This window comes from Nipponia nippon, unplaced genomic scaffold (genome assembly GCF_047370975.1).
Source record: "Nipponia nippon isolate SJK-2023a ecotype South Korea unplaced genomic scaffold, ASM4737097v1 scaffold_14, whole genome shotgun sequence".
NCBI lineage: Eukaryota > Metazoa > Chordata > Aves > Pelecaniformes > Threskiornithidae > Nipponia > Nipponia nippon.
The window spans coordinates 839,298-862,289 of NW_028262330.1; the positions used below are offsets into that span (position 1 = coordinate 839,298).

Sequence of the window (22,992 nt, forward strand, 5' to 3'; positions counted from 1 at the left end):
ATAATATATCAAAAGAACATATGGATATGCTGGTTACTTTTTATTAGATAAAATGATTTGTGTAAGAAAAAGTGGTTAAGTTCTATTAAACCTTTGAGAGAGACAATCTTGAAGTGTTTCATTATAATTTTGATGAAATTGGATTTCAAATACTTAAGTCTATTTTCTGGTCTTTTTTTCGTGTATCGTCTTTTACAAGAAAGCAAAATAGTAGGGGATTTTAAAAAGGGAACATGTAGCAGGTTACACGTAGCAGGTGTTGTGAGAATCTTTAAATACAAAATTATTTGAAAACATAAAACTGGTGTAAGTAGGTTCAGAGGACATAGGATTTATATCACTGGATGGTACAGAATGCTATTCTTTTCTCTCCTGAAAAGTCTGAAGAATACAGTAAATGCAGAAGCTTGATGATTACCCATCCTACTTGGTTTAGCAGTTGTTGCTAACTAAAAATACACAAATGTATTTTTTTTTATTGCAGGTAAACTGTCAGACATCAAGTCTACGTGGTCCTCTGGCCCAATCTCTCACACACAAGCCTCTCTGTCCCATGAACTATGGAAGGTACCCAGAAACACTACTGCTCCTACGAGACCGCCTCCAGGCTTAACAAACACCAAGCCATCATCTACGTGGGGTGCCAGTCCCCTGGGCTGGACCAGCTCTTACTCCTCTGGTACTCTTGACTTCTGTGTTTTATAACACCACAGTGACTTTTTTATAATTGTTTGCTTTTGTCCAGTGTTACAACAGTGAGACACCCCATAGCTGTGTATTAGGCTCTAGAAGCCTGAGGCTTAATGCAAGTAGAGTGTGTCTGTCTGGAGGATGAAGCTCATGTCTGTTTATTTTAGTTAGGATAAGTTGTAAATGAAGCTGTCATCTTTCATGTGGTTGTATTAGTAATTTTACATAGAAATTACCAAATTATTTAAATCCAACTAGGATTTTTTTCCATTTTCTTAATTTCTAAAAATGTCTTTTAAATGTGCTTTTTGTTTTGTGGTATGATCTATGACTGCCTACAAGGCTTCAAGATGAGTGAATCAGCCCATGGAATTTAATATGGAACACATTTTTGGAGCATGGATGTGAAGCGTTCAGGACCTGAAGGGCCCACAGGGAATGTCTTAATTTTTTCATGCAGACTCTTTTGTTTTAGATGTTGTTGTTTTGCTTAAATACAAATATGAGAAACCATGGATGTGGCTATATAAATATATCATATATCTCATATATATTTAGATCTCATGTTTGTTTGTGAAGTATTGTCAGCTTCAAAAGTATTACACCTATTTTATAAAACTGACTATTTTATTAACCTGCTTTCACTAAGTTGGGAATTAAATGTTCTTCCCTCTTCTTGCCATTTATTTTGTATCAGTTTTCTTCACCAAAACCCCACCTGGTGGGCAGATATTGCTGGTGCCAGGATCCTCTCTGGAGCCTGACTGTGGTCACGCATGTGCCTACAGAAGTACTGTGGTTTCTCAAATGCCACTCATAAATATCAAGCTTGTACAGTTTCTCATTGTAAAACACCAGGCTGACGTTGGAAAGGCAGGTTTTGTTGGTTACGTCCTTGTATCTTTAATCAGAACATTGTCAGTGCAGAAATATCTGGTTTGAATAAGTCGTATACATTAACTATCATTGACAAGATAGCAGAATGCTGCAGTGCTATAAAAATCTTTAATAGCAAGCAGCAATCTGAACTTGGACATCTGAATGGCTTTTAAAATGTGTCTTCCAGATTAATTCTAACGTAACCTGAAGATGCAGTTTGTTGCAGTGTCATACCTGCATCCACTAATAGTTATTCTAATAGTTATTGTGGGAATGTGAGAAACGCCACAGATCTTTTAAGTGTAACAAAAGCAGATTTTCATTCAGCAGCCTTTCATTCCGAAGAAGACAATAAATCAAGATGTGAGGAAACTGCCATAGGATTTGTTTTCAGTAGCAATGACACTTGCTAGTATGTTGTGCTTCCAGATAAGTTTTCTTCTTGTAATATGCTCTCCACATCATGATGAAATGTTTTGTTGTGGAATTTGTATTGTAGGTTCTGCATGGAGTACTGACAGCTCAGGGAGAACAAGCAGCTGGCTGGTTCTTCGAAACCTCACACCCCAGGTAAAGAGAATTGTACATAACTAGCTAGGAAAAGAGAATTGTCACATTTAAGAGATGATAAGAAGAACATTTATCAACCTTGGTCATTTGGTTCATTTGAAGGAAAGATAATTATTCTGCATTTATTACAAGTGTCTGTCTTCTACAGGGAACTAGTTAACTTTTCAAAGTGCTGTCAAATGAAGTATGAACTTTTAAGACTGTAATTAGTCATTCAGCGTGCACCATTTATGTATGTGCAAATTTGGAGGTGAATGATGTTACAAAGCAGAATCAGAGAGGGGTAAAATCTGCTTTTCCTATGGGTTTGGTTTTTTGGTTCTTCTAAGTCGGTCAAATCCTCTAGTCCTCCACGTAGTGTCATTCACAAGGAAGAACATAAGTCACAAAGCCTTGAATGTAGACATCCAAATTAATCTTGGGGAAAATTTAGTATTAATTAATTAATTAATTTGTATCACCTAAATTGGGAAATTTTGTGCACTGGGCTGTAGGGAAGTCTTAAGAAGACAGGATAAGACTGCGATAAGTCTATAATTAAATTCCTCTTATGGAAGAACAACTTTTTCTTCTTTCACCTGTACTTATTCTTCAGCTTTTGAAAGTTGCTTAATTAACAAGCACTTAAAGTGAAATCACAAAAATACAAATAACCTTTCCCCCTTCTCTTACCAGATTGATGGTTCCACACTGCGGACACTGTGTTTGCAACATGGCCCTCTAATAACATTCCACTTGAACCTGACGCAAGGGAATGCTGTGGTCCGATACAGTTCCAAGGAAGAAGCAGCCAAGGCCCAAAAGTCTCTGCATATGTATGTTTTTGCTCTCTCTTTTTCCTTTGCTATGAAGCCAGTTTCATCTCAGAAACTTTTTTCTTAGGCATTTATTTGCTAGGACTTGGAACTGATCACTAGTTAGTTTAATCCGATTTTGGAAATTACCTAATGAGAGAGAGAGAGAAAATAATTGGGGTCTAGATACTCATATACTACTGAATAAGAGGTCATTACAAAACTTGATAATAGATATTCACCACTGATAAGGTGCTCAGTAAGGATTTGTCACCTATAAGACTGCAAAGAATTTGTAAGATGTGATAAGAATTCCAAAGGAAGGTCAGAGAGGAGAGAGCCTGAGACAGGGTTTTAGCTTAGAGAACAACAGAAAGGACAAAGCGATGATAAAGAATGTGTTCATGGTGGTCACCTTTTTTAAAGGAGTTATGAAAGAAATTTAAAGAAATGTATGACAACAAAATGTGCCTTATAGGTGTTTTAAAATCCATGGGACTAATTGGCATACTACGTGAGAGCTGGAGAATTTGGGTGATAAAAATCAGTGGCATTAGGGAGGATTAAGAATATGCAGACTGATGTTTCAAAAGAATACATAGGTGCTTAGAGCTGGAAAGCAATTTTCTTTATCACAGGTTGTACCATGGGTATAACGAAAAATACTGATCATAGCAGGAACAGCGTTGAACTAGCTGTACTACTGGCCTGATTACCTTCCCTGTGCTTCGAGATGTAGGAGCGACGGTTACTACATATGTAAAGTTGCAGCTACTTTCCCATTATGAACCTGGTTATTATTGCTGCAATTTCTGTTAATTATAGTAATGACCATCTTCCTTTTTTGACTGTTGACCATTCCTTAATTAAATATTACGAAGCAGCATTCAGAACAATTGCAGATGAAAAATTGACATCGCTTTAGATGTGGGCATCAGGTAAAAGAAATAATGCCAAAGGCAAAATTAATGTGCAAGTTTAAAGATAAGTGCTTATTTTAAATATGTACACGGCAATGTCCTTACATTATCGGTGATCTGGAAGGCCTCTCTTTAAATTGATTTTTTAACAGGTTGTGGCATAACTATAGTTACACTGCTGGCAAGGACAGGACAGACCTTTCTGAATGAAACGGTTGAGCTACATACGTGTTTGGTTTGCTGGCAGGGTGACAACGGTAAAATACAATGGTATTTGTGGAAGCCAACAGGACAGTATTAGCGTTCCAAGAGATACCAGCCACTATCTGTTTCACAGATAAATGTTTACATGGAGTTGATCACTGGAAAATACATGGCAGAGCCAACAGTCTCCGGTCCCATCTGATTTGATATGAGAGTAGCTTGCTCACACTCTCTCTGGTTGTGTGGGGTTTTTTTGCTATATAAATTAGGAGCAGCAGTGATTAATACTTCTTGAAAATTAATTTAAAATTGTATGAAGAATGCATAGTTTTCAAAGACTGCATTTGCATCTCTTCACTTACGTATTTAGGAAAGGTAGAAATTCTGACGATGGGATTTTCAGCAGGGAGCATTTGCACAAACTCTGCTCGTTGATGGCTTGCAAACCAGAGGCCGTGCTCAGGCGGCGAGGGGGAATGGCCATTTCGAACATGTTTGTATTCCAGCGAAAACGTACTTGTTAATGTACGTGTTCGGAGTTACCATTGCCGTGCAATGGTGAGACTGAACTAATACAGAGAGCCTGGAGGTTTAGGCAGACAGTGCCAGGTAGATTTATCTTCCATTCCTCTTTTAAAGATCTTAGTTTGCTAAATAAATTGTGGAAGAAAATAAAAGCTAGGTTCTCGGAAGAATTCTGCATCCATTGCATTAGTCATGCAGTTATTCTTGTCAAACATACACAAAGAAAATTAATTTTAAACATACTATTAAAGAAAAGTGAGGTTTCAGGAAACAGGTTGGAGGGGAAAGGCAGAACCTTCAACTTTGCAGGATGAGGGGTGAGTTGCACTGAAGCACAAATCAATTTTCAGAGTACAGATGTTGGAAATGTGTTCCCAACACAGCCACCGGGTTTCAAGTATATCTTTAAATAAAAGCAGGAATAAGCATTAGACACAGAAGAGTTGAACTGTACATTGAAGAGTTAACGTTAAACATTGTGATGGGATAAGACCTTTAAAGGTAAGAAAGCATACTTGTTCGTTACATGTGAAAAAAGAAGGATTCTCTAATCTTTGAGCCTCTAAGTCTTCTGAGAACATTTAAAAAAGGAAGAGTAATTACACATCTCATAGTCCAGAGCTTGCTTTGCTCAGATCTGTATTTTGTATCTTATTTTTTTAGTACAGCAAAGTGCTGTAATTACTACAGATCCCACTGCCCAGCGGTCAGAAATAATAAAAGCTACGACATTCATACAGAAGTAAAAGTGGGGAAAGGAGGCAGTGTTATCAGGTGCTTGAGCACAGACTTAGAAACAGCATTTCAGCCTTTGCCGTAGCAAAAAAGCTACCATCGAGTGTTATGGCTGTAGGCATCCCGAGGTGCAAAGTGCCTGAATTTTATTCTGCTCATATATCTGGCAGATTTAAAAAAAAAAAAGAAAAAGAGAGACACACGGACAGACCCTTCTTTTCTTTTCCTGATTAGTTGATTTTAAAATACACAGTAAATGATTGAATCTGTTGCAGGATTTAAATACTAGAATATATTCTTTGATGACAAATTAATGTGAAGAGAATTGTTTTTGAAAATGTATTACAATAAATGTGTCACGAGTGGCATCATTTGTTACTGAGAATGCTGGTACGCTTGTATCTTCATGCCGAAATAGAGTACGGCCTCCATGATGCATGTGAGTTAAACGAGGTGGTCTCCACCCCTGTGGCTTTGTGTGTTTGCCTATGGATGTAGAAAGGTAAATAGAAAATAGGACAGAGAAGTCTTTGTTCGAGAGACTGGGATTGCTGAAAGTTGAACAGATGTGGCATAAATCTTCATCTCAAATTCAGCTTGGAAAATGGATTTATATCCATCTCACATGTGTCCGCAAGCGCCCTTCGCACCCCTTGTTTCATGTCGCTGCACCTTTTGTTTTTGTCCCCAGGTGTGTCCTGGGAAACACTACCATCCTGGCCGAGTTTGCTGGTGAAGAAGAAGTCAACCGCTTCTTAGCACAAGGCCAGCCACTGCCGCCCACCTCCAGCTGGCAGTCCAACACTGGAACCAACCAGACCCGCCTGGGCTCGGCCAGCAGCTCGCACGGCTTGGTGCGCAGCGACGCCGGCCACTGGAACGCTCCCTGCCTGGGGGGCAAGGGGAGCAGCGACCTGCTGTGGGGCGGGGTGCCTCAGTACTCCAGCAGCCTTTGGGGACCCCCGAGCACCGACGACGGCAGAGTTATCGGCAGCCCGACACCTCTCAATACTCTTCTTCCGGGTGATCTTCTCAGTGGGGAGTCCATCTAGGAAACGAGAGAAACAAAACGGAAATAACAATCATCAGCACTAAAGGAAAAATAAAAATTGTAACCCTTTCCAGTCCCGGGCTTGATGAAGAATCCAGCTTTAACAGATCAGACTGGCAGCCCTTTTTAGTACCTCTGTCCAATCTCGAATATGAAACTGCAGAAGTCCTTGTGAACTGTTCATGAAACAGTATGGGCTACTTTTGGTCAGTGTCACATGCTAATGACAGGTTTTATTTTTTTCATGGCTTTTTGTTTTATGTTGTCTTTTTATGTTTGTATGGTGATTTTAAAAACAAAGTATAAAAGCTGCTTAGAATAGGTCTATCATGAAGGGCACTTTTCAGAATTTGGGCTGGAAAGGGTTATTTTATCAGCTGGGGGGGGAAGGGGGAAATGAAAGCCTATTTAAAATGAGCCTGTGACTATTATGCACATTACCAGAGGCGGACCCAATAATCAGAAGGGGTGAAGTGTGATATTTACCATTGGTACAGAAGAGTAATGAATCTGAATGGTAACTATTGACTGTACAGGTTGAGCGGGGGGAGGGAGGGCAGGGCGGGGTATCTCTGTGTCCACTACTCCCATGGATCTGCCTATGCACATTACCCTTGTTCATTACTTTTTCATGTCATTTTTTTAAATCCCAAAAATATAAAAAGTAAAAAAAAAAAAAAAAAACAACAAAAAAACCCAAACAACAAAAAAAACCAACAACAACAAAAAAACATATCAACATGCAAATACTTGAATCCAGCAGGCCAATAACAAAATGTGAACACTTTCTAAGTCTAATTATTACACTTCCAGGTCGGCATCAGTACACAAAAAACAGGCTCTAAGAATTTTTTTAAAGTTCAGACTATATGTTTTTGTTGGAACAGATGTATGTATGTGAGTGTGCTTGTGTGTATGTGTGTGCGCGCGTGTGTGTGTGCCCATGTGTGTTTAACTAAAAGTGTGAATTTTTTCCTTTTATTCAGTATATGCTTTTTATTTGCTCATTGGTCAAATGTTTAATTGTTATTAGCTTCTAACTTTGCACTGAGTGTCCGCAGCCCTTCTTGTAGCTAATCCTGTAAAAAGAAAAAAAAAGAAAAAAAAAAAAAAAAAAAAAAAGAAAGAAACTGATAGAAGGGGCCGGCGACAATTCACGTGTAAATGTTTACTCAAGGACTCGTATCGCATTTTAAAAATTACAGTGTGTATCTCTGGAGAATAATATGTATATCTACCTTTAGCGGCTTTTTATTGTGGACTAATGCAAGAAAATTATTACCGGAGTATTGCACCGTTTTTTCCATTCGGAATATAAAGTTTAAAAAAATACTCTTGTTGAACTGTGGCCATAGATAATTGTAAAGCGTGGATAGTTCCCTTGCAAGCAGGAACAGAAACAAGCACTTGGACATAGGTTTTGACTGCTTTTGGAGGAGCCAGGAGTTTTGGCTCCCACCTGTTTACAGACCTTTTTTCTCCTTCAAACTTTAAAATAAAAAAGGAATTAAAAAAAAAAAAGAAAAAAAAAAAAAAGACTTCCATCGTAAAGAAAACTATTTTCAGAATGAAGATATGCTACTTCAGAGCTCTGGGATTGAACAGTGTTGTTGTATTATTCTTTTCTTTGGCCATTGCTGTGTACTATTTTTGTTGTTGTTTTCCTCCTCTTCGTCAAAGTGGCGAAAACTTTGTGATCACTATCTTGCACATGGTGGAAGATGTCTCAGGAAAGCCGGGTTTCCCGAGGAGCAACTCCACACCATTTCATGTATTTTTAAAACCCAACTCCTAGCACTGAAGATATTATTAAAAAACAAAATAAAATAAAAAAAGACAGTAAGAAAGAAGAAAATACCTAATCTAATGTGTAGCAGTTACATATTTACCAAATAATGGACTCAAAAGAAATAGATGTTTGAAGAGTGCTTTATATATTAAAAAATCGCTTTATGTTTAAAAAAAGATCAATGTTTTTGATTGTTTTGAAAGGAAGAAAGACAATGGAATAACATACACTTCAAGTATGTTTTAAAAATTATATGAACATTGTGCTCCCTGCCTGCTTGGATCAGGAAACTTGTGCATTACTTTTTTTTTTTTTTTTTTTTTTTTGAAGATTAGCTTTTTAATGGTTTTATCAGATTTAAAGGGTCCTGCAAGATTGCAAATTAACAAAAGCTGGTTTTATAGAGGATCATGAACTATGCACAAACTGGGTTCAAGACTTGTTTTTTTTTTTCTCAAGTTGTAGTAGTGTATTTAGCTGAATGACCTTTCCTCAGAGTAATTGCATCTCATTGCCATTACACGCCTCCTACATATATATATATTTTATATATACACACACACTTATATAAAATATGTATGTGTGTATGTGCGTGTTTACATACAATTTTCCACGCTGAAGTTTAGCATTGAGTTGTAGAAAAACTCCTGACATCTTAAAATTGGGAATGAAAATTTCTGTTGGGTTTGGGGGGTGGGTTTTTGTTTGGGGGCTTTTTTTTTTTTTTTTTTTTTGCCTTTTGGATTAAAGATGTCTGTAACTCTGAGATTAAAGAAAAACCAACAATTGTGGCTTTTCATGTTTATTCTCCTCATAGAATGTGATTGTTAAAGAACATGCACCGAAAGTTGCTTTCAAGAGTACGAAGATTCTTTGAAACTTAATAAATTGCAGTTTTTTCTTGGCTGTTCAAATAATGTGTATTTTTCTTTTATGCAGGGGATACTAAAAAAAAATAATGTTAAATCTGTTAAGGTATTTCATGGAAGAAGTTTAACTCTTTCAATACTAATGAGACTTAAGTGTACAGCCAGGCAAATCACTCCTGTAAGTGCAGCCACCCACTTCGGATCTGTGCTCAGTGGTGATGGCTTTCTCACGAGCTTGTGCCATGAACGCTTTGCATATCGCATTCAAGAGAGAGCTGCATAAAAAGCAGTAATCATTTTTTTTGTTAGAATTGCATTTTTCTCATTTATTCATGTCTTTAGGAATATAGGTGATGAATTGTTAACAATTTGGATAGCGGGAGGCTGAAGGCTCCTCTCTAGCTCTACCCCGACGCCTCCCGTTCTCTGGACCTGGATATCCCTAGCTCTAAATTGCCAGTTCCACTGAATTTGATGAGGTGGGCAAATAGCCTGTAAATAAAACAGGGCAGAAACACCACAATATTTTCATGTTTGGCCTTTCAGCTTTTGAACTCAAGGGAGATACTTAGCGTGGCTAACATCAGGCATAGGAGGCGACCCGCAGGAGGTTCGTGGAGGGACCCAAACTTGCCCCATCTCCCTTGTCTAGAGATGGGCTTAGGCTCTCCTCCCTCCTGGGTGCAAGCGGTTCCTTACCTCTTAGCGGTGCTGAGGTGGTTCGTACTGAAAGCGCAATTTACAGCAGGTCTGGCCCCGGGTCTCGAGTGGTTACGAGTTTGTACAGTAAAACTCATTCCATTAAGTCATTCGAGAAGGAAAAAAAGTATTGTAAAGAGCTGGATTAATGAGAGAGCAGTTCACAGCCCTGAACAGCTCTGCCTGCGCGGCGGCCGCAGCCCGTCCTTTGTCCCTGGGATTTCCCGTGGCTCTGCCGTCAGCTGTGCGGGTGGTAAGGCCGGCCCGTGGCCGGGGGTCCCGGGCAGCTCTGGAGGGTTTGCCGTTTGCTGGCAGATATGGTACAGTTAAAAATTAACAAATCTAGATTTGGGGGTAACTTTTGCTCTCTAATGAGCTGAAATATCCACTCTGAAGCCTGTTCTGCTCGTTTTGTTAGCAGTGCTGCCCCGGAGCTGTACAGCTGTTGCCACGGTTGGTTTTCACTGTGAACTGCTGCTCCTCCCACCTCCTGTTTGTGTTTTCTCTTCCCGGTGTTCATAATGAAACTGAGAAGAGAGTTGCCTTCTCTTTTCTTTTCCTTCCTTGGTTTTTTGTTCGGTTTGTATTTTATCTGGGATTTTTCCTTAGCAAGGAGGGCTTTCAGCTTCAGCGTCCTGGGTTTTGTGTGCCTAGACATCGAAGTCCGTTACGGAGTCGGATGTTTTGGCTGACGGGAGCTTTTGTCTTCCATGAGGTTGGCAGAGATGGCTTTTTGTAAATCAGATGCACTGTTAAAATTTAGTATCCACCCTGGTATATTAAAAGAAATACAGCTTTTGGCCAAAAGCAATCTTTTAGTGTTTGTGTAGCTCTTTTTTATTTTCAGTGTCATACTCTTTTCTGCTTTAATGCTATCCGATGTTTCTGAAGTTGTAAAGATAGCTCCTGATGATAAGGATTCTCCTTACGGCTTCAGAATCTTTACAAGGAAACATTTTTAACGATTTGTGTTTTTCTGTTGCTGCATTTGCTGTATCCTTCACGGCACTTTCACTGCATGGCTCCCCTGTCCTTAGGCCGAGAGAATTTCTCTCTCCTGAGTGGTCTGAAACTGTCAAACTTCTTCTTAGTTACTTGTCTCGTTTGTGGGTGGCACTGGCAGAGCAGATCGTTTTGCTATTCTGCTCCAAAAATATATTATTGTTCTTGATAATTCAGTATATGATTGTGTATGTGAAGGAGCATTTTAATTAAAAAAATGTATATGGATATCTGTATATGTTAAGAATTATCGGAGTTGGAAGAGTCTAGAAATGGAATTGAAAAACCCTTTAGTATTTGGGTTATGGGCAGCTATAGTGTGGAGCATACCTATGGTACCAGATCAAGGATTGCCGTGGTGACCTGTAGGCTCATCTCCTGACGACGTATATGAACTGCTGCTAACTGTCTGTTAGAGTTCACGCGTTGTACAAACGACAGGTGTACCAACTGTATCGCTGTATTGATGCTGAATGTACAATCTCTGCTCCAGTCCTGCGTAGCCAGTTTCAGGGAAGGGGAGTTCTGCAAAATCGGATATCGAGCTCAATCGAACTCTGTATGTAAACTGTATGGATGCCTGGCGTACCCCACGGTCCCCGCAAAGCCCCAAGGTAAACGACAGCTCCGTAAACGTGTGGAAATGTCTGTGATTCGCGATGTTCTCTCTAGCGGGAAGTCGAAGGAGACCATGGGCCCGTCCGCGGAGCGCACAGGACGATTTTAGCTCCCTGCAGGTCTCCTGGACTGCTTTCACCCAGGTCCTTGCGTTGCTTCAAAGGCAGTAACGTACCCGTGAAACCTTAATGTCTACGGGAGCAGCCCAGCTTCTGTCCTCTCGCGTTCCCCTCGTTCCCAAGGGTCTCTTCCAGGGATGCACGTGTGCTCTCGGGATCTGGGAGAGGCGCCTCCAGCACCCACCCACCTCGTAGCTTTCCTGAGGGAGGACGGACTGCTGCCGTCCCATGTTCTAGTGGGGCCTCGGTGTCTTCCTCCAGCGGATGCACCCAATCTCTCAGGTTAACTGTTGCTTCCTGCAAGTCGCCAGACTCCATCCTCTAACGGCCAGCCCAGCCTCTGCAAAGACAGTCAACTCGACCGTTTTAAATCCCTCGCGCTCACCTTTTTCTTCTCTCTCTAATGCAAATGTTTCATTAGAAATGAATATGACACTTTGTCCTGTGTGTGCCCCCGCTGTTTGTTTTTTACTGTCAGATGCATTGGAAACGAGTTGCTTGTAAATTTTCTCTGATGAAAACGTGGTCCCAGTGCAGTCATGATTTCAGGGTTATTAAAATGTTATCAAACACAATAAGCTGGAAGATTGCTTTGCTTTCAATAAATAGTAGTAGTAGGAAAGGTGGCTTGCCTTGAAGGAGCTGTGAGGCCGCTGACTCTCGATGAGAAGTCTGGCCCCCAGCTGCTGCCAGCCTCCCAGCTGTCCTGGGTTCACTCCATAGTTCAGTGCTTTAAATGTTCGTTTTGTCCAGGGGAGTGGACTTGATAACATTCAAAACTGGGGCAGATTCCTCTATAGTTTCTCTGTAGTTTTATCTCCTGGATCCTTTGCCCACTTAATTTATCTTAATTGATTCTTAATTTATACCAGAAAACGTATTCAAGCAGACTAAAGACCTGCAGTAGGGCTCCTTGTTTTGGCTACAGCATTCATGGTTTACACTTATGTGTTACTGGCTGGGCCCCACAGGAGCAGGAAAAATCAGATTTTTCATTATTTTATCTGATTTCAAGTGGGACCCACTTTTTCTGCCTTTTCTTGACACGTGTCTGTCTGCTCCCCAACGCCTGTCCCTACAGATGCCAGGAAACCTCGGGTGCAGGCAGAGGAGACGACGATTCTGCAGGCAGCGAACTGCAGGAGCTACCCGTGTGAAGCGTAGAGGTTGCCGACTGAGAAATGCAATCCCCGTGCTCAGTGGGAGATTCAGCGCAAGCATAAAATACCTGACGTGCATGAGGGGGGACAGACGTTAGTCCCCATGGCTAAGCAGCCCTCGCCTCTCTCTTTTCTGGGCTGATCACGCGTTCAGAAGGAACAGCTTGTGGGAAGAGGGGTAACTGGAAATAGCTCTGATTGCCTTGTGACACTTTTATTGCTCAATAGTTTCCGAAAACGTGGCCGGGTGGGAGAGCTGCGCTTTCCCCCCGTGTCTGTGTGTCTGTGTGTGCAGCATCGGGGGCAGGATGCAGCAGGAAAGGCAAGGTGGTGAGGAGGGCGGAGAGCCCGGGGCAGGGCAAGGCCCAGCGATCCAGTTGATTCGTAGGCGAGTTTCATTTCTGAAATAGCTGGAAATCGCTCAAATTAAAAACAAAACAAACCACACCACATTGGTTTTCCCTGCTAGCTCTGGCTCAGTGATGGGTTTCTTTACAGCATCAATATGTAAACATGAGCAGGTAGTAAGGGGATTCTAAAGCTGTGTCCAACTTACTGTATTAGTCTAATATCCTTTATGTCTTACTCGCCAGCATGGTTACTACGTGTTTTGGTGCTGTCTCCCTGAACTGCTTTTTACGCTTTTGCGGTCTCTCAGTTTGTGAATTACAGCTCGCACAATAACCTGGATGGGAGCGTAGCTGGAAGCAGTTTCAAAATCATTTCCCCAGGGGCTTCAGCATCTTTGAAAAACACCTTTTCTTGGGGCTTCTCTGAAACGCAGCTGCAAGACGTGAAGTTGAGCACTCGGGACCAGTGACTGCAGCCCCCACAGGCCCTCGGACCCCCCTGGGTGTTGGCTTTCGAGCATAGACCAGCTCCAGAGAAGAAAACTGGAGCTGATGCAGAATAAAGCTTAGTGCTTTGTCTGCAGCAGAACACTATTCGTTCGTCATTTAGAGGAGATTAAGCATGAAGCACTGAACCCTCATAATATGACATTTAAGGCACACTGTCAGTAAATAAGCTTTGTTTTGTCCCTAGATGGGGGCAGGACGAAGAGGGAAGTATCCAAAAACCAATGGGATCCAGCACGTAGGTGAGGGATCATGTCTTCTGGTAGAGACACCTCCAGGTAAAGATAGTGATCTTTATTGCCTTGTAGTTCAAACACTGATGCGTTCACCCGTTTTATAGAATCCCTGTATTCTAAGACATTGGAGCTTTACCACTGTGGGCACCATCTCCAGCTGAGAAGAAAGGGGAACTTCTGAAGCGAGCCTAGAGGGAAATGGTTGAAGAAGTCTCCTTTTCCACTTGGACCTTCACCAAGGTGAAGGCCAAATGTCACATTTCCCAAATGGGGCTGTTCTTAGTGTTCTTGTCAACACAGGGCATTTAAATTGCACTATTCCACCTGGCATAACAAGTGATCGGGGCATTCTTAAAAATGCTTTGCTGTTTTCATACTCAGTGGTAGGACCACAGAGGCATCAGTCGGGTGTCTGACTTCTGTCCTGTGGGGGACCTGAGAGAGAAGAAACGCCAGGTTAGAGGATTGATCCAGTCTTCTACTGTGCGCCATGGCAGAGGCCAGAAGTTCACGGGCTGCAAAACGAAGAAACGGCTTATCAGCATCTCAGCTTCTCCCCACCGGTCGAAATGCAAGGGACGTCGGGGCAACACTGGATTTTGCTGCCCTGTGATGAAGGGCCAGAGCCTTAATGGGGATGAACAGAGCTGTGATGAAAAGCTCTGCTGGGCAGAGCGGAGATTCCTGCTTTTTTGGAGGCACTGCTGGCCCACCCAGCTCTGCCCCGCTCCTTCGGCACCCGGAGGCAGCCAGCCCTTGCAGCACTGCCGAGCCACCGCGCGTGGCACGACTTCGTGCCGGGAGAACAAACCCTGCTTCCCTGCTCTTTGCCTGTCTGGAAAAGCAGCCCTGTTTTATTAAGGTGTGAGCATTCAGGAGCTTCCGTGGTCTTTCCTGAAGGCTGCCTGGATACTCAGCACTGGAAAGAAGCAGGGCACAAACTGGGGTGTTTACAGGCTAGTTTAGGCTCCTAAATGGAGGGGTTTGATTTTGAAAAGCCTTTGTATCAAGCAAAGTTCTGCATGCTTGTCCCCTGTTGGTCGAGCTGTGATTAAAAGGCAAAGTACTGTAAATCCTCTTTGCAAATGCTTCAGGTCCTGCACATGCAGATCCCTGAGCTCTTGCAATTTGTCCTACCTGGGAAAGAAAGCGGCATCGGACCTGCACGTTCTGCAGGGTGGGCTGGTGGTTATCTGGGTGCAAGCGAGCACCGGGTGCCCCGAAGAGTTCATAGGAGTATTTATACTGTGCGCTTTCCGAGTGCTGCAGACTAACATGTTTCGCTGATGTACACAGTTCCATAGGCTGAAATTTCTTCTCAGAAAAAGCTGGACACTCTGCCCGCAACCCAGGCAAGTCCTCTTTCCAGAACTCTTTGTGCGAGCAATTCTCGGTCCCTGGGACGGCGACGGAAGCGAGCACCGGCTGCTCCTGCCCCGGTTCCGTGCGTTTGTCGAGCAGCCGGGTCAGGACAAAGCGCGGTACTTGGGCAGCCCTGAGGCGCGCAGCGATGCCCGTCCCTTCACAGAATCACAACATCATCGAAACGTTAAGGCTGGCAAAGACCCTTAAGCTCATCGAGTCCAACCGTTAACCCAGGGCTGCCAAGGCCACCACTAACCCATGTCCCTAAGCACCACGTCTCCCCGTCTTTTAAATGGCTCCAGGGATGGCGACTCAGCCCCTTCCCGAGCAGCCTGGGCCGGTGCCCGAGAAACGCGGGGGCCGCCCCAAATCGCTGTTTAACCGCTCCCGCCTGCCTCGCCGCGGGAAACGGGAGCGAGCCCCGTCCCCGGCTGCAATTCCCAGCTTCCCCACGAGATGGCGGCAGGGAGCCGCTGCGCCCCCCGCGCCCGCCCGGGGCCGGAGCTGGCCCGGACTTTGCGAGGTTCCTCGCGCCGAGGCGCCTGCAGATGCAGGGTGCTGCACGCGGCGGGGAGAGGCTTCCTGCATGGCTGCAAGGCCGCTGGTGCGAAGCCACAGAGCACGCAGCGCCTGCGGGGGTCTGGGCCGCACTGGACGGGCTTCGTGGCAAGCGTGGGGCAAGGCGTGGGTGAGCGGGGAAGGCAGGCACCGCGTCCTCTGTGGGCATTTCTTAGACTGGAAGCCACGGAAGGGTGCTCCTTGCACAGGGTGCAGTACCGAGGGTGCTCCTGCAGCCAGCGCCTGGCCCCGCTGCAAGACCGGCTGGGAGAGCCCCGGTGGGGTTCAGCTGCTGGGAGGGCAGCAGGTTTGCTCTTCAGAGCATTTGGCACACCGCCTTGTTTTCCCCAGTGCTGAGCCTCACCTAGCAAAAGGCCCTAAAGACAAATACGGCTAATTATATCCTCCACGAGTAAGTGCTGCTTTTCGTTTTAAAATGTTTTGCTTTCTCATTCGATGTCCTTGGCTTAAGTGTTTGTGCCACATCTTTACATCAATCACGACCTGAGCAAACTGCAGCAGCCAGCACCACTTAGGGACAGGGCGGCCTGGCAGGGCCCCCCGCGGGCTGGCGCGGCTGTCACTGGTGTCACTGGCAGCGCCTCGATGCTCCCTGATTGTTTGTGTACACAAATTAAGCGGGGCAGTTTGATGGGGTGTGCTACATGATGTGGAACAGAACAGAAGGGATCACACGGCGCTCTTCTCCGGGGGGGACGTGGGCGAGCGCGGGGACAGGGCCGGTGTCTGCTCTGGAGGCGCGTCTGGAGTAAAATGGTCCAACTGGGGAAGGGGGAGGCAGAGGGAAGGGAAAGAAAAGACTTGCGCTGGAAAAACATTCAGGATCTTTCTGGGTTTTGGGGGATGGAAAGTACAGCCCCTGGTTCTGCATGTGGATGGGTCAAGTTCACTGCACTGTTTTTTGCAGAAAAGCAGCACCAGAGACCTGAGCACCAGCCAGGGCGGCGCTGAGCAGTGCTGTGTGTCCTGGCAGAGCCCCTGCTGCTTCCGAGGGGCTGGGATTTACCGAGCAGCCCTGCAAAGCAGAGCGGCTTGTCCATGGTCACCCCATGGGGCAGGGACCCCCGTGTCCTCATCCCGCTGTCCCCCCGTGCTGTAGCGCCCAGCAGAACAGCTCCCTTCCCCGGCAGCAGGGCCCCTCTGCACACAGACAGAAAATCCCAGCTATGAAAAACCAACTCAAACGACAGCTGACTGGTTAAGAGGACCTGTGCAATGAAACCTCTCCTGGTCCGGAGTTGGGATCGGGAGGGTGAGCGCTGCTGCTACCTGGGATGCCATCCCGGGGGCTGCGGTGTCGTGCTGTCGTACCAGTGTGTGTCTCGCTGGGGACTGAGGCTTTTCCCCAGATCCTGTGCCCCGGGGTGTTACAACAGCCTCTGGCGCACAGCTAACGGAGACGACAGCCCTTCGGCCCCAGCAGGCCCTGATTGCCCCCGGGCCACCATCATGGGCATTCTCCCCGCTATCTGCTGGATCTCCTGTGCCCTGGAGGGCTTCCAGCACCTGCTCTGGAGGCGCGAGCCCCTTCATCGGCCGCTGCCCTGACCCGCAGAGACGTGCCCCAGGCTGCAAGGGCCCAGGGTTGCAGTTAACTGCTCTGTCCCCACTGCTCTGCTGGGGACAGCCAAGCGCTTCAGGGCAGAGCTGAGCCGGGGGGACCTGGAGGTGCTTGGGTGGATCCTGCTCTCCCCAGGCTCTCCCCGAAGGCCCGGCATGAAGCAGCTGCTCTAGCTGCCCTCTCCTCCTGGCGGGGAAGCAGAAGGAAGGGCAGATTTTGCTCCTCTGATGAAGTGTGTGCCTGCGGGATGTTTGCACGGCCAGCGCCAGCCAACCTGCGTGCACGGCTCCGTTGGTCACAGGCTCTGCCTGCGCTCGCCTGCTGCCCCCGGCTCAGCTGCAGATGCGCTGTGTTCAGTCGCTGTGAGCGGTGTCTGGGAAAGAAAAGCTGTTTCGCTTGCTGCCACTTGTTGAAAGAAAATGAGCTGCGGGTGTGTATTTCTTCACCACATCACATTGTACAGAGACACACGTGGGTACCAAGCCGGCTCCAGCCCTCAGGAGGGCTTTACCACCCCTGTGCCCTTACCTGCATTTTTCTGCTAAAACAGAAGCCGAACACAGGTTGCACACCCACACCTCAAGCCACGAGACACAGGACCTGCTTATTTTTAACTTCACTCAGCCCATTTGCCGTCGGGTCAGTTCTTGCCCTGCTCTGTCGCAGAAGCACTGCTCGAGCCCCAGCACGCCGATGCGCACAGGCAGAAACCGGGGTAGGGCTCACACTGCCTCGGGGGACGACACTGTGGCCAGTGCCTCTGGGACAGGCACCAGGGTCTCTTACCATGCTGCTTTATTTGCATTGCGATATTATAGCTATTCTACAACCTTTCTGCAGCAAAACGTGGTGCCGGGGAGGTTGGCGCAGGCCGAGGCTCCTGGCTGCTCTCCCTTGCCCTGCATCCTGCACAGAGCCATGGGAAGACCATGTCTAAAATGCTCTTGTCCTGCTGGAGTCCCTGCATGGCAAATGCTTGCAAACCCCAGCTCCCATGCCATGTCCCTGCATGGCCAAAGCCTGCTAACCCCAACGTCCAGCTCCAGCATCTTGGTCTGCACCTCCAGCTTCTCAGTTTCTGCATCTTCTCCGGCTCCAGCATCTCTGTCTCTGCATCTGCTGCAGCTCCAGCATCCAGGTCAGCATCTCTATGCCAGTGGCTGCTGTACCCCACAGGTCTTGGGCCGGGACTGGCTGGGAGCGGGGGGGGGTGGTCCTGAAGCACCTGGGGGTCATTGCTCTGCCTGGGGAAGCCGGCGGTGGGCACTGGGGAGCCTCTGCCCACAGCGGCTCCAGGGGAGCTCTGCCAGCCTGAGTCTGGGAAGGCTGTCGGGACACCCCAGACATCAGGAGCTGTTTCCAGTCCATGTCATGGATTAAAACACAGGGTGCATTGAGCAAGGGGGGGGCTGGCAGGCAGCCGTGTTCATCCCAGCTTCCTAATTTTACACTGCAAAGAGTTTTTCCTTCTGCTTTTAGCATAATACTGTAAACCAAAAAGCTCAGTGCTCCTGATTCTAGCATAACCCTGCTCTAAAACAGAAAAAACCCTCTCTGCAAGCTGTGACTCTCCTGCAGGGCCGGCTAATTTGCGAGAGGTCGGGTCAGTGAGGAAGGGGTCACTGCACTGGCCGGCAGATGCCTCACCACGGCCAGGTCACCCCTGGCCAGGGCCGAGCGTGGGCAGCGCTGGCAGGGACAGCCCCGTCCCCATCGGGGTGGCCGGGAGATGGGCACAGCGGGGGACGTGGCCGTGGGGTGCCCCAGCGAGGGGTGCCCTCGGCGAGGCTGAGCCCTCCCTGCCAGCACCTTCTCCTCCTCCCTCTGGGTTGGGAAGGGGCTGGGATCGCTGGGTGCGATCCTGCTCAGCCTGCCCGGCTGGGCTGGGCAGGGGCGCCCTGTGTTGAAGGGCTGGGCTTCTGAAAGCTGGGACCCCAAACTGCCCAGCTCCCTTGGGTCTGGACCAGGGTGGATGACTCTCTAATCCACCAAGCTTTAATCTTTATTTATTGTGTTTGTGCGGCTGCTGAGCAGGTTAAATGCTCATTACAGCAAGGATGGGCTGTGCAAGGGGAGAGTAAACCAGCGCAGTGCATGCTAAAGCACGGTAAATACTGCCCTTCTGTGCTCTTCTCCCACTGCTTTTATTACCGCCTTTTAATGTGTTTATGGTTTTTATTTCAGTGGATCAGCTGTCTTTTAATGGCTGTTGTTCTTTTCTGTACTTGCACATGAAAAGAGCTGTTTTATTTTTAGTTACTCATGCTTGCTAAAAACGTTAGTGGTTAAATTGTCAGGAAAAATCATAACACCAAATGTCCTGACACTGCCAGGGGAGGCCAGAGAGCCGGGGAGGCTCCGCCGGTGCCGGGACGCTCCAGATAAGGACAGAGCATGGAGGAGGGAAAGCAAATGCAGTGATAAGGGGTCCAGGCATAAAACACTGATACGAGGCACTGCAGCATTTTAAGTACAGCAGAAAGAAACCCAGACGTTTTCCAGCTCTACTTTGCAACAACATGTTTATTGGATACGCTTAAAAAACACAAAAATAGAAAAGAGAAAACTGAAGAGATGCATAGACTGCCCTATTGCATGCTTTACGCCAAGGTACAAAATCAAAACTACTTTGGACACTGGATCTGTCATTGTAACCATAGCTGTGCCAGGAGGTCATACGTGCAAGTGCTTGGGGCGAGGTGGACACAGGACCCAACCGAGACCCGGGAGAGCGGCACTGGCGGTGCGATGCAGCTGCACAGGTGCCTGCATCTGCCTTCTGATGCATGCAGCCAAAGACCCTCTTTTTTTTTTTTTTTGTCCCCCTTTCCTAGCACGCAAGGAGCTGCCTGCCTGCCTGCAAGCTCGCCATGGCACAAATGCAACGTGCTGGCTGACCGACGGCGGTTTCCCCGGTAAGCCTCCTGCCTTTTTGGGAACTTGCCCTCTCCCTGCGCCCTTCCAGCAACCAGCATCCCTTCCAAGTCCCTCCTCCTTGTCATCTCCAGCTCTCACCGGTCCCAGCAGGCTGGGTGGGGAAGAGGAGGGAAGGGGTGGGAGGCAGCAGGGTTGGTTTTGGCCGAGGCAGCACCTCTCCCCACCCAGCCCACCTGAGTTTCCAGCCGGTGCCGCTGCTGCCGGCGCCTTCCTCCCGGCCCCGGGCGGCCGGCTCAGCACACCGAGCAGCTGTTGGTCTTGTTCATGGGAGGCCTCAGTGCCTGCTCCTTGGGCAACGTCTCCCTCCTCTTGCAGAGCGCTGGGCTGAGCCGGCTGGGCAGGTTGGCTTGCTGCAGCAGCTCCCTGAAGACCTCCAGGACGTTCTCGTTGTCCTTGGCCGATGTCTCCACGAAGCGGCTGTTCCAGTCCAGCTCCACCAGCGACAGGGCGTCCTCCACCGGCACCTGCCGCTCACCGCCACTCTCCGCCTTGTTGCCAACCACCACGATGGGAGGGAACTTGTCTTCCTTCACCTCCAGGATCTCCTCCCGCAGGCTCTTGACGCTCTCAAAGGACTCGGCATCGTCTACGGCGTAGACCAGGGCGAAGGCATCGCTGTTCTGGATTGAGAGCTTCCTCATGGCCGGGAAGGAATAGCTGCCACTGGTGTCCAGGATTTCCACCTTGACTGTGGCCCCGCTCACCTCATACTCCTTGCTGTGCAGCTCCTCCACCGTGCGCCGGTGCTTGGGCTCGAAGGTGTCCATCAGGAAGCGGCGGATGAGGGCTGTCTTGCCCACGCCAGCAGCGCCCAAGAAGACCAACCGCACATGGTTCTTCTCCTTCACCACCAGGGACATGGCTGGGCGCAGAGGGGACGGGACACTCCACAGCTGGTGCTCACTCCACGGGTGTCCCCGGGTGGCTGCAGCCCCGGCGTCTGTCCGTCTGTCCGTCTGTCCGTCCGTCCTCCCCTGCACTGGCTCGTTGCAGCCAGCAAAGTTTGATGCCACCTCCCTACAAACTTGTCTTGGCTGTTCTGCCACGGATGCTACAGTCCCCCAGTCCAGCTCATCTTTTATCCTGGTTCCTCTCTGCCATGTGGCACCAGGCTGTCCAATCTCCGTGGGTTGAGGGTGCTGAAGGAGGGAGGGCAGGGAGGGAGGAGAGCGGGGTGCTCCGGGCCAATCCGCGGAGCTCAGTCCTGGAAAGCCCTGGAGAGCACCGCGCTACGTTGCACATTGCACTTGCATCACCCGCCGCTGCCGGTAGCACCGGGGAGCCGGCAGCATCGCAGCCGCCACGCTGCACGAGCCGTCCTGCCCTTTTGTCCTCCCTGGAGGTTAATGTGTGTTTCTTGGCGTGGGCTTGCTGGCAGCAGGGGAGCTCGGTGGGGGTCCCTACCCGTTGGGTGGCTCATGGGCAGACATGGCAGGGGCTGGTTGGTCACCCACAGCGCTCCTTGCACTTATTGGGGGCTGGGGGACTTGTTTGCAGATGGGGTTGCTGCAAACTCTTCTGTAAGCCTATTGACCTGAGGGGAAAAATAAGATCTCCCTGAAACCCATGCGTCATAACCTCCACATTCAGCTGTCAGTTATTCTGTGATTTTAGGAAATATTTAACCTGAGGGGAAAATAAAATTTCCCTGAAAACAATGCATCACGGTCTCTGCGAGCAGATGCCAGTCGTGGGTAGGAACGCTGGCCATGACCTGGCTTCAGCAAAACTGGGACCCAGCACAGCTGGTTGGTTTGTGGGGCGGGGAGGGGGCTGTGCTGGTTTGTGGGGCGGGGAGGGGGCTGTGTTCGGGCCCCGTCTCCGCGTGGGTGGGCATCACCTCTGGAAGCGGGTTTGCTCCCAGAGGTGCGGGTTGCTCCGGCTGGGTGTGTTTCCTCAGCGGTCACCTTCCCTACTCCATGCCGGAGTTGTTTCAGAAGCTGATTTATGCCAGGTGCAAATACAAAGAGAACTTGCTCAAAAGTTAAAATAGATTTTTATCCTAAATTTGGGGGGGGGGAGGCAGTTCTAGCTTTGGACTAGTTTTTGTAGTTCTAATGCAGTTGGTTTTCTTTCCATAGCTAAGTACCAGTTTCAGCATTTAGTTCTGACTGAATTTATTCTGTTGATTTCAAAAGGCCTTTTCACAAGAATTATTCCTGCCTCTTAATTTCTCATTTTAGCCATGTTAAGAGCTTTCCCTATCTGATATTATTATCAGAAGAGCCAAGAGATTGCACTGGGGTGAGCAGAGTCCTGTCCTTGGCTCAGCCTGCCCTGGGAGAAGGGGAAGGTTGGGTCCCTAACAGGACTGGCAATGGGACTGATGTCCAAAAACGCCCAGTACACCATGGCACCCTGTGGGGTTTTGCACCTTCACTTGCCAACATGAAGCTCTTTCTGGAGAGATTTACTGTGCCTCAAAACACGGATCTGTTCTATCTCACAACATCCAGCGTCTCTCTTACCGATGCAGAAACGGTGCCCAAGGTGAGGGAGGAGCCCATGGCAGGAGGGAACAGGGACCCCAGTCTCCAGCCCCCCAGTCCTGGCTCTGAACCATCGCCATTCTTGCCGGCACCTTGCAGGGAAGGAGCCACGAGCTGATGGACACGCTGGGAAATGCTGAGTAGCAACACCAGCCATGGAGGGTTTCCCAAATTGTGGCCGGGAAGGTGACCCTGGTGCCATCGGAGCCAGCACTGGGTCACATCACTACCACTGTCTGCAGCTGGAGTCACTTCTGCAAAGGTAGATGTGTCCTGTGTGGTCTGGCCAGCGTGAAGAGCCAGCCCTGGCTGTGTTAGACAAAGAAAGAAATGTGTTGCAGATA

At 47.6% G+C, this 22,992-nt stretch overlaps 2 protein-coding genes across 10 annotated transcripts in view; one reads left to right on the forward strand and one right to left on the reverse strand.

Moving 5' to 3' along the window:
• TNRC6C (trinucleotide repeat containing adaptor 6C) overlaps nucleotides 1-7,904 on the forward strand; it is a 108,853-nt gene extending 100,949 nt beyond the window's left edge. For all 9 annotated transcript variants that reach the window (XM_087750469.1, XM_087750465.1, XM_087750463.1 and 6 more), the window contains 4 exons: nucleotides 485-679; nucleotides 2,069-2,139; nucleotides 2,815-2,954; nucleotides 6,009-7,904. In XM_087750469.1, the coding sequence (XP_087606595.1) occupies nucleotides 485-679; nucleotides 2,069-2,139; nucleotides 2,815-2,954; nucleotides 6,009-6,369 (767 nt within the window). In that variant the 3' untranslated portion in view covers nucleotides 6,370-7,904. The remainder of the gene's footprint in view (nucleotides 1-484; nucleotides 680-2,068; nucleotides 2,140-2,814; nucleotides 2,955-6,008) is intronic.
• Nucleotides 7,905-19,716: 11,812 nt separating this feature from the next.
• On the reverse strand, nucleotides 19,717-21,773 carry LOC104022830 (GTP-binding protein Rhes). Its single transcript, XM_009476588.2, has one exon. The coding sequence runs from the start codon at nucleotides 21,017-21,019 to the stop codon at nucleotides 20,393-20,395; it is 627 nt and encodes a 208-aa protein (XP_009474863.1). The 5' UTR covers nucleotides 21,020-21,773; the 3' UTR covers nucleotides 19,717-20,392.
• Nucleotides 21,774-22,992: the final 1,219 nt, after the last annotated feature.

Excerpts from the sequence above, each read along its gene's own strand:
- LOC104022830 (XM_009476588.2), bottom strand. The coding sequence starts at position 21,019 with ATGTCCCTGGTGGTGAAGGAGAAGAACCATGTGCGGTTGGTCTTCTTG.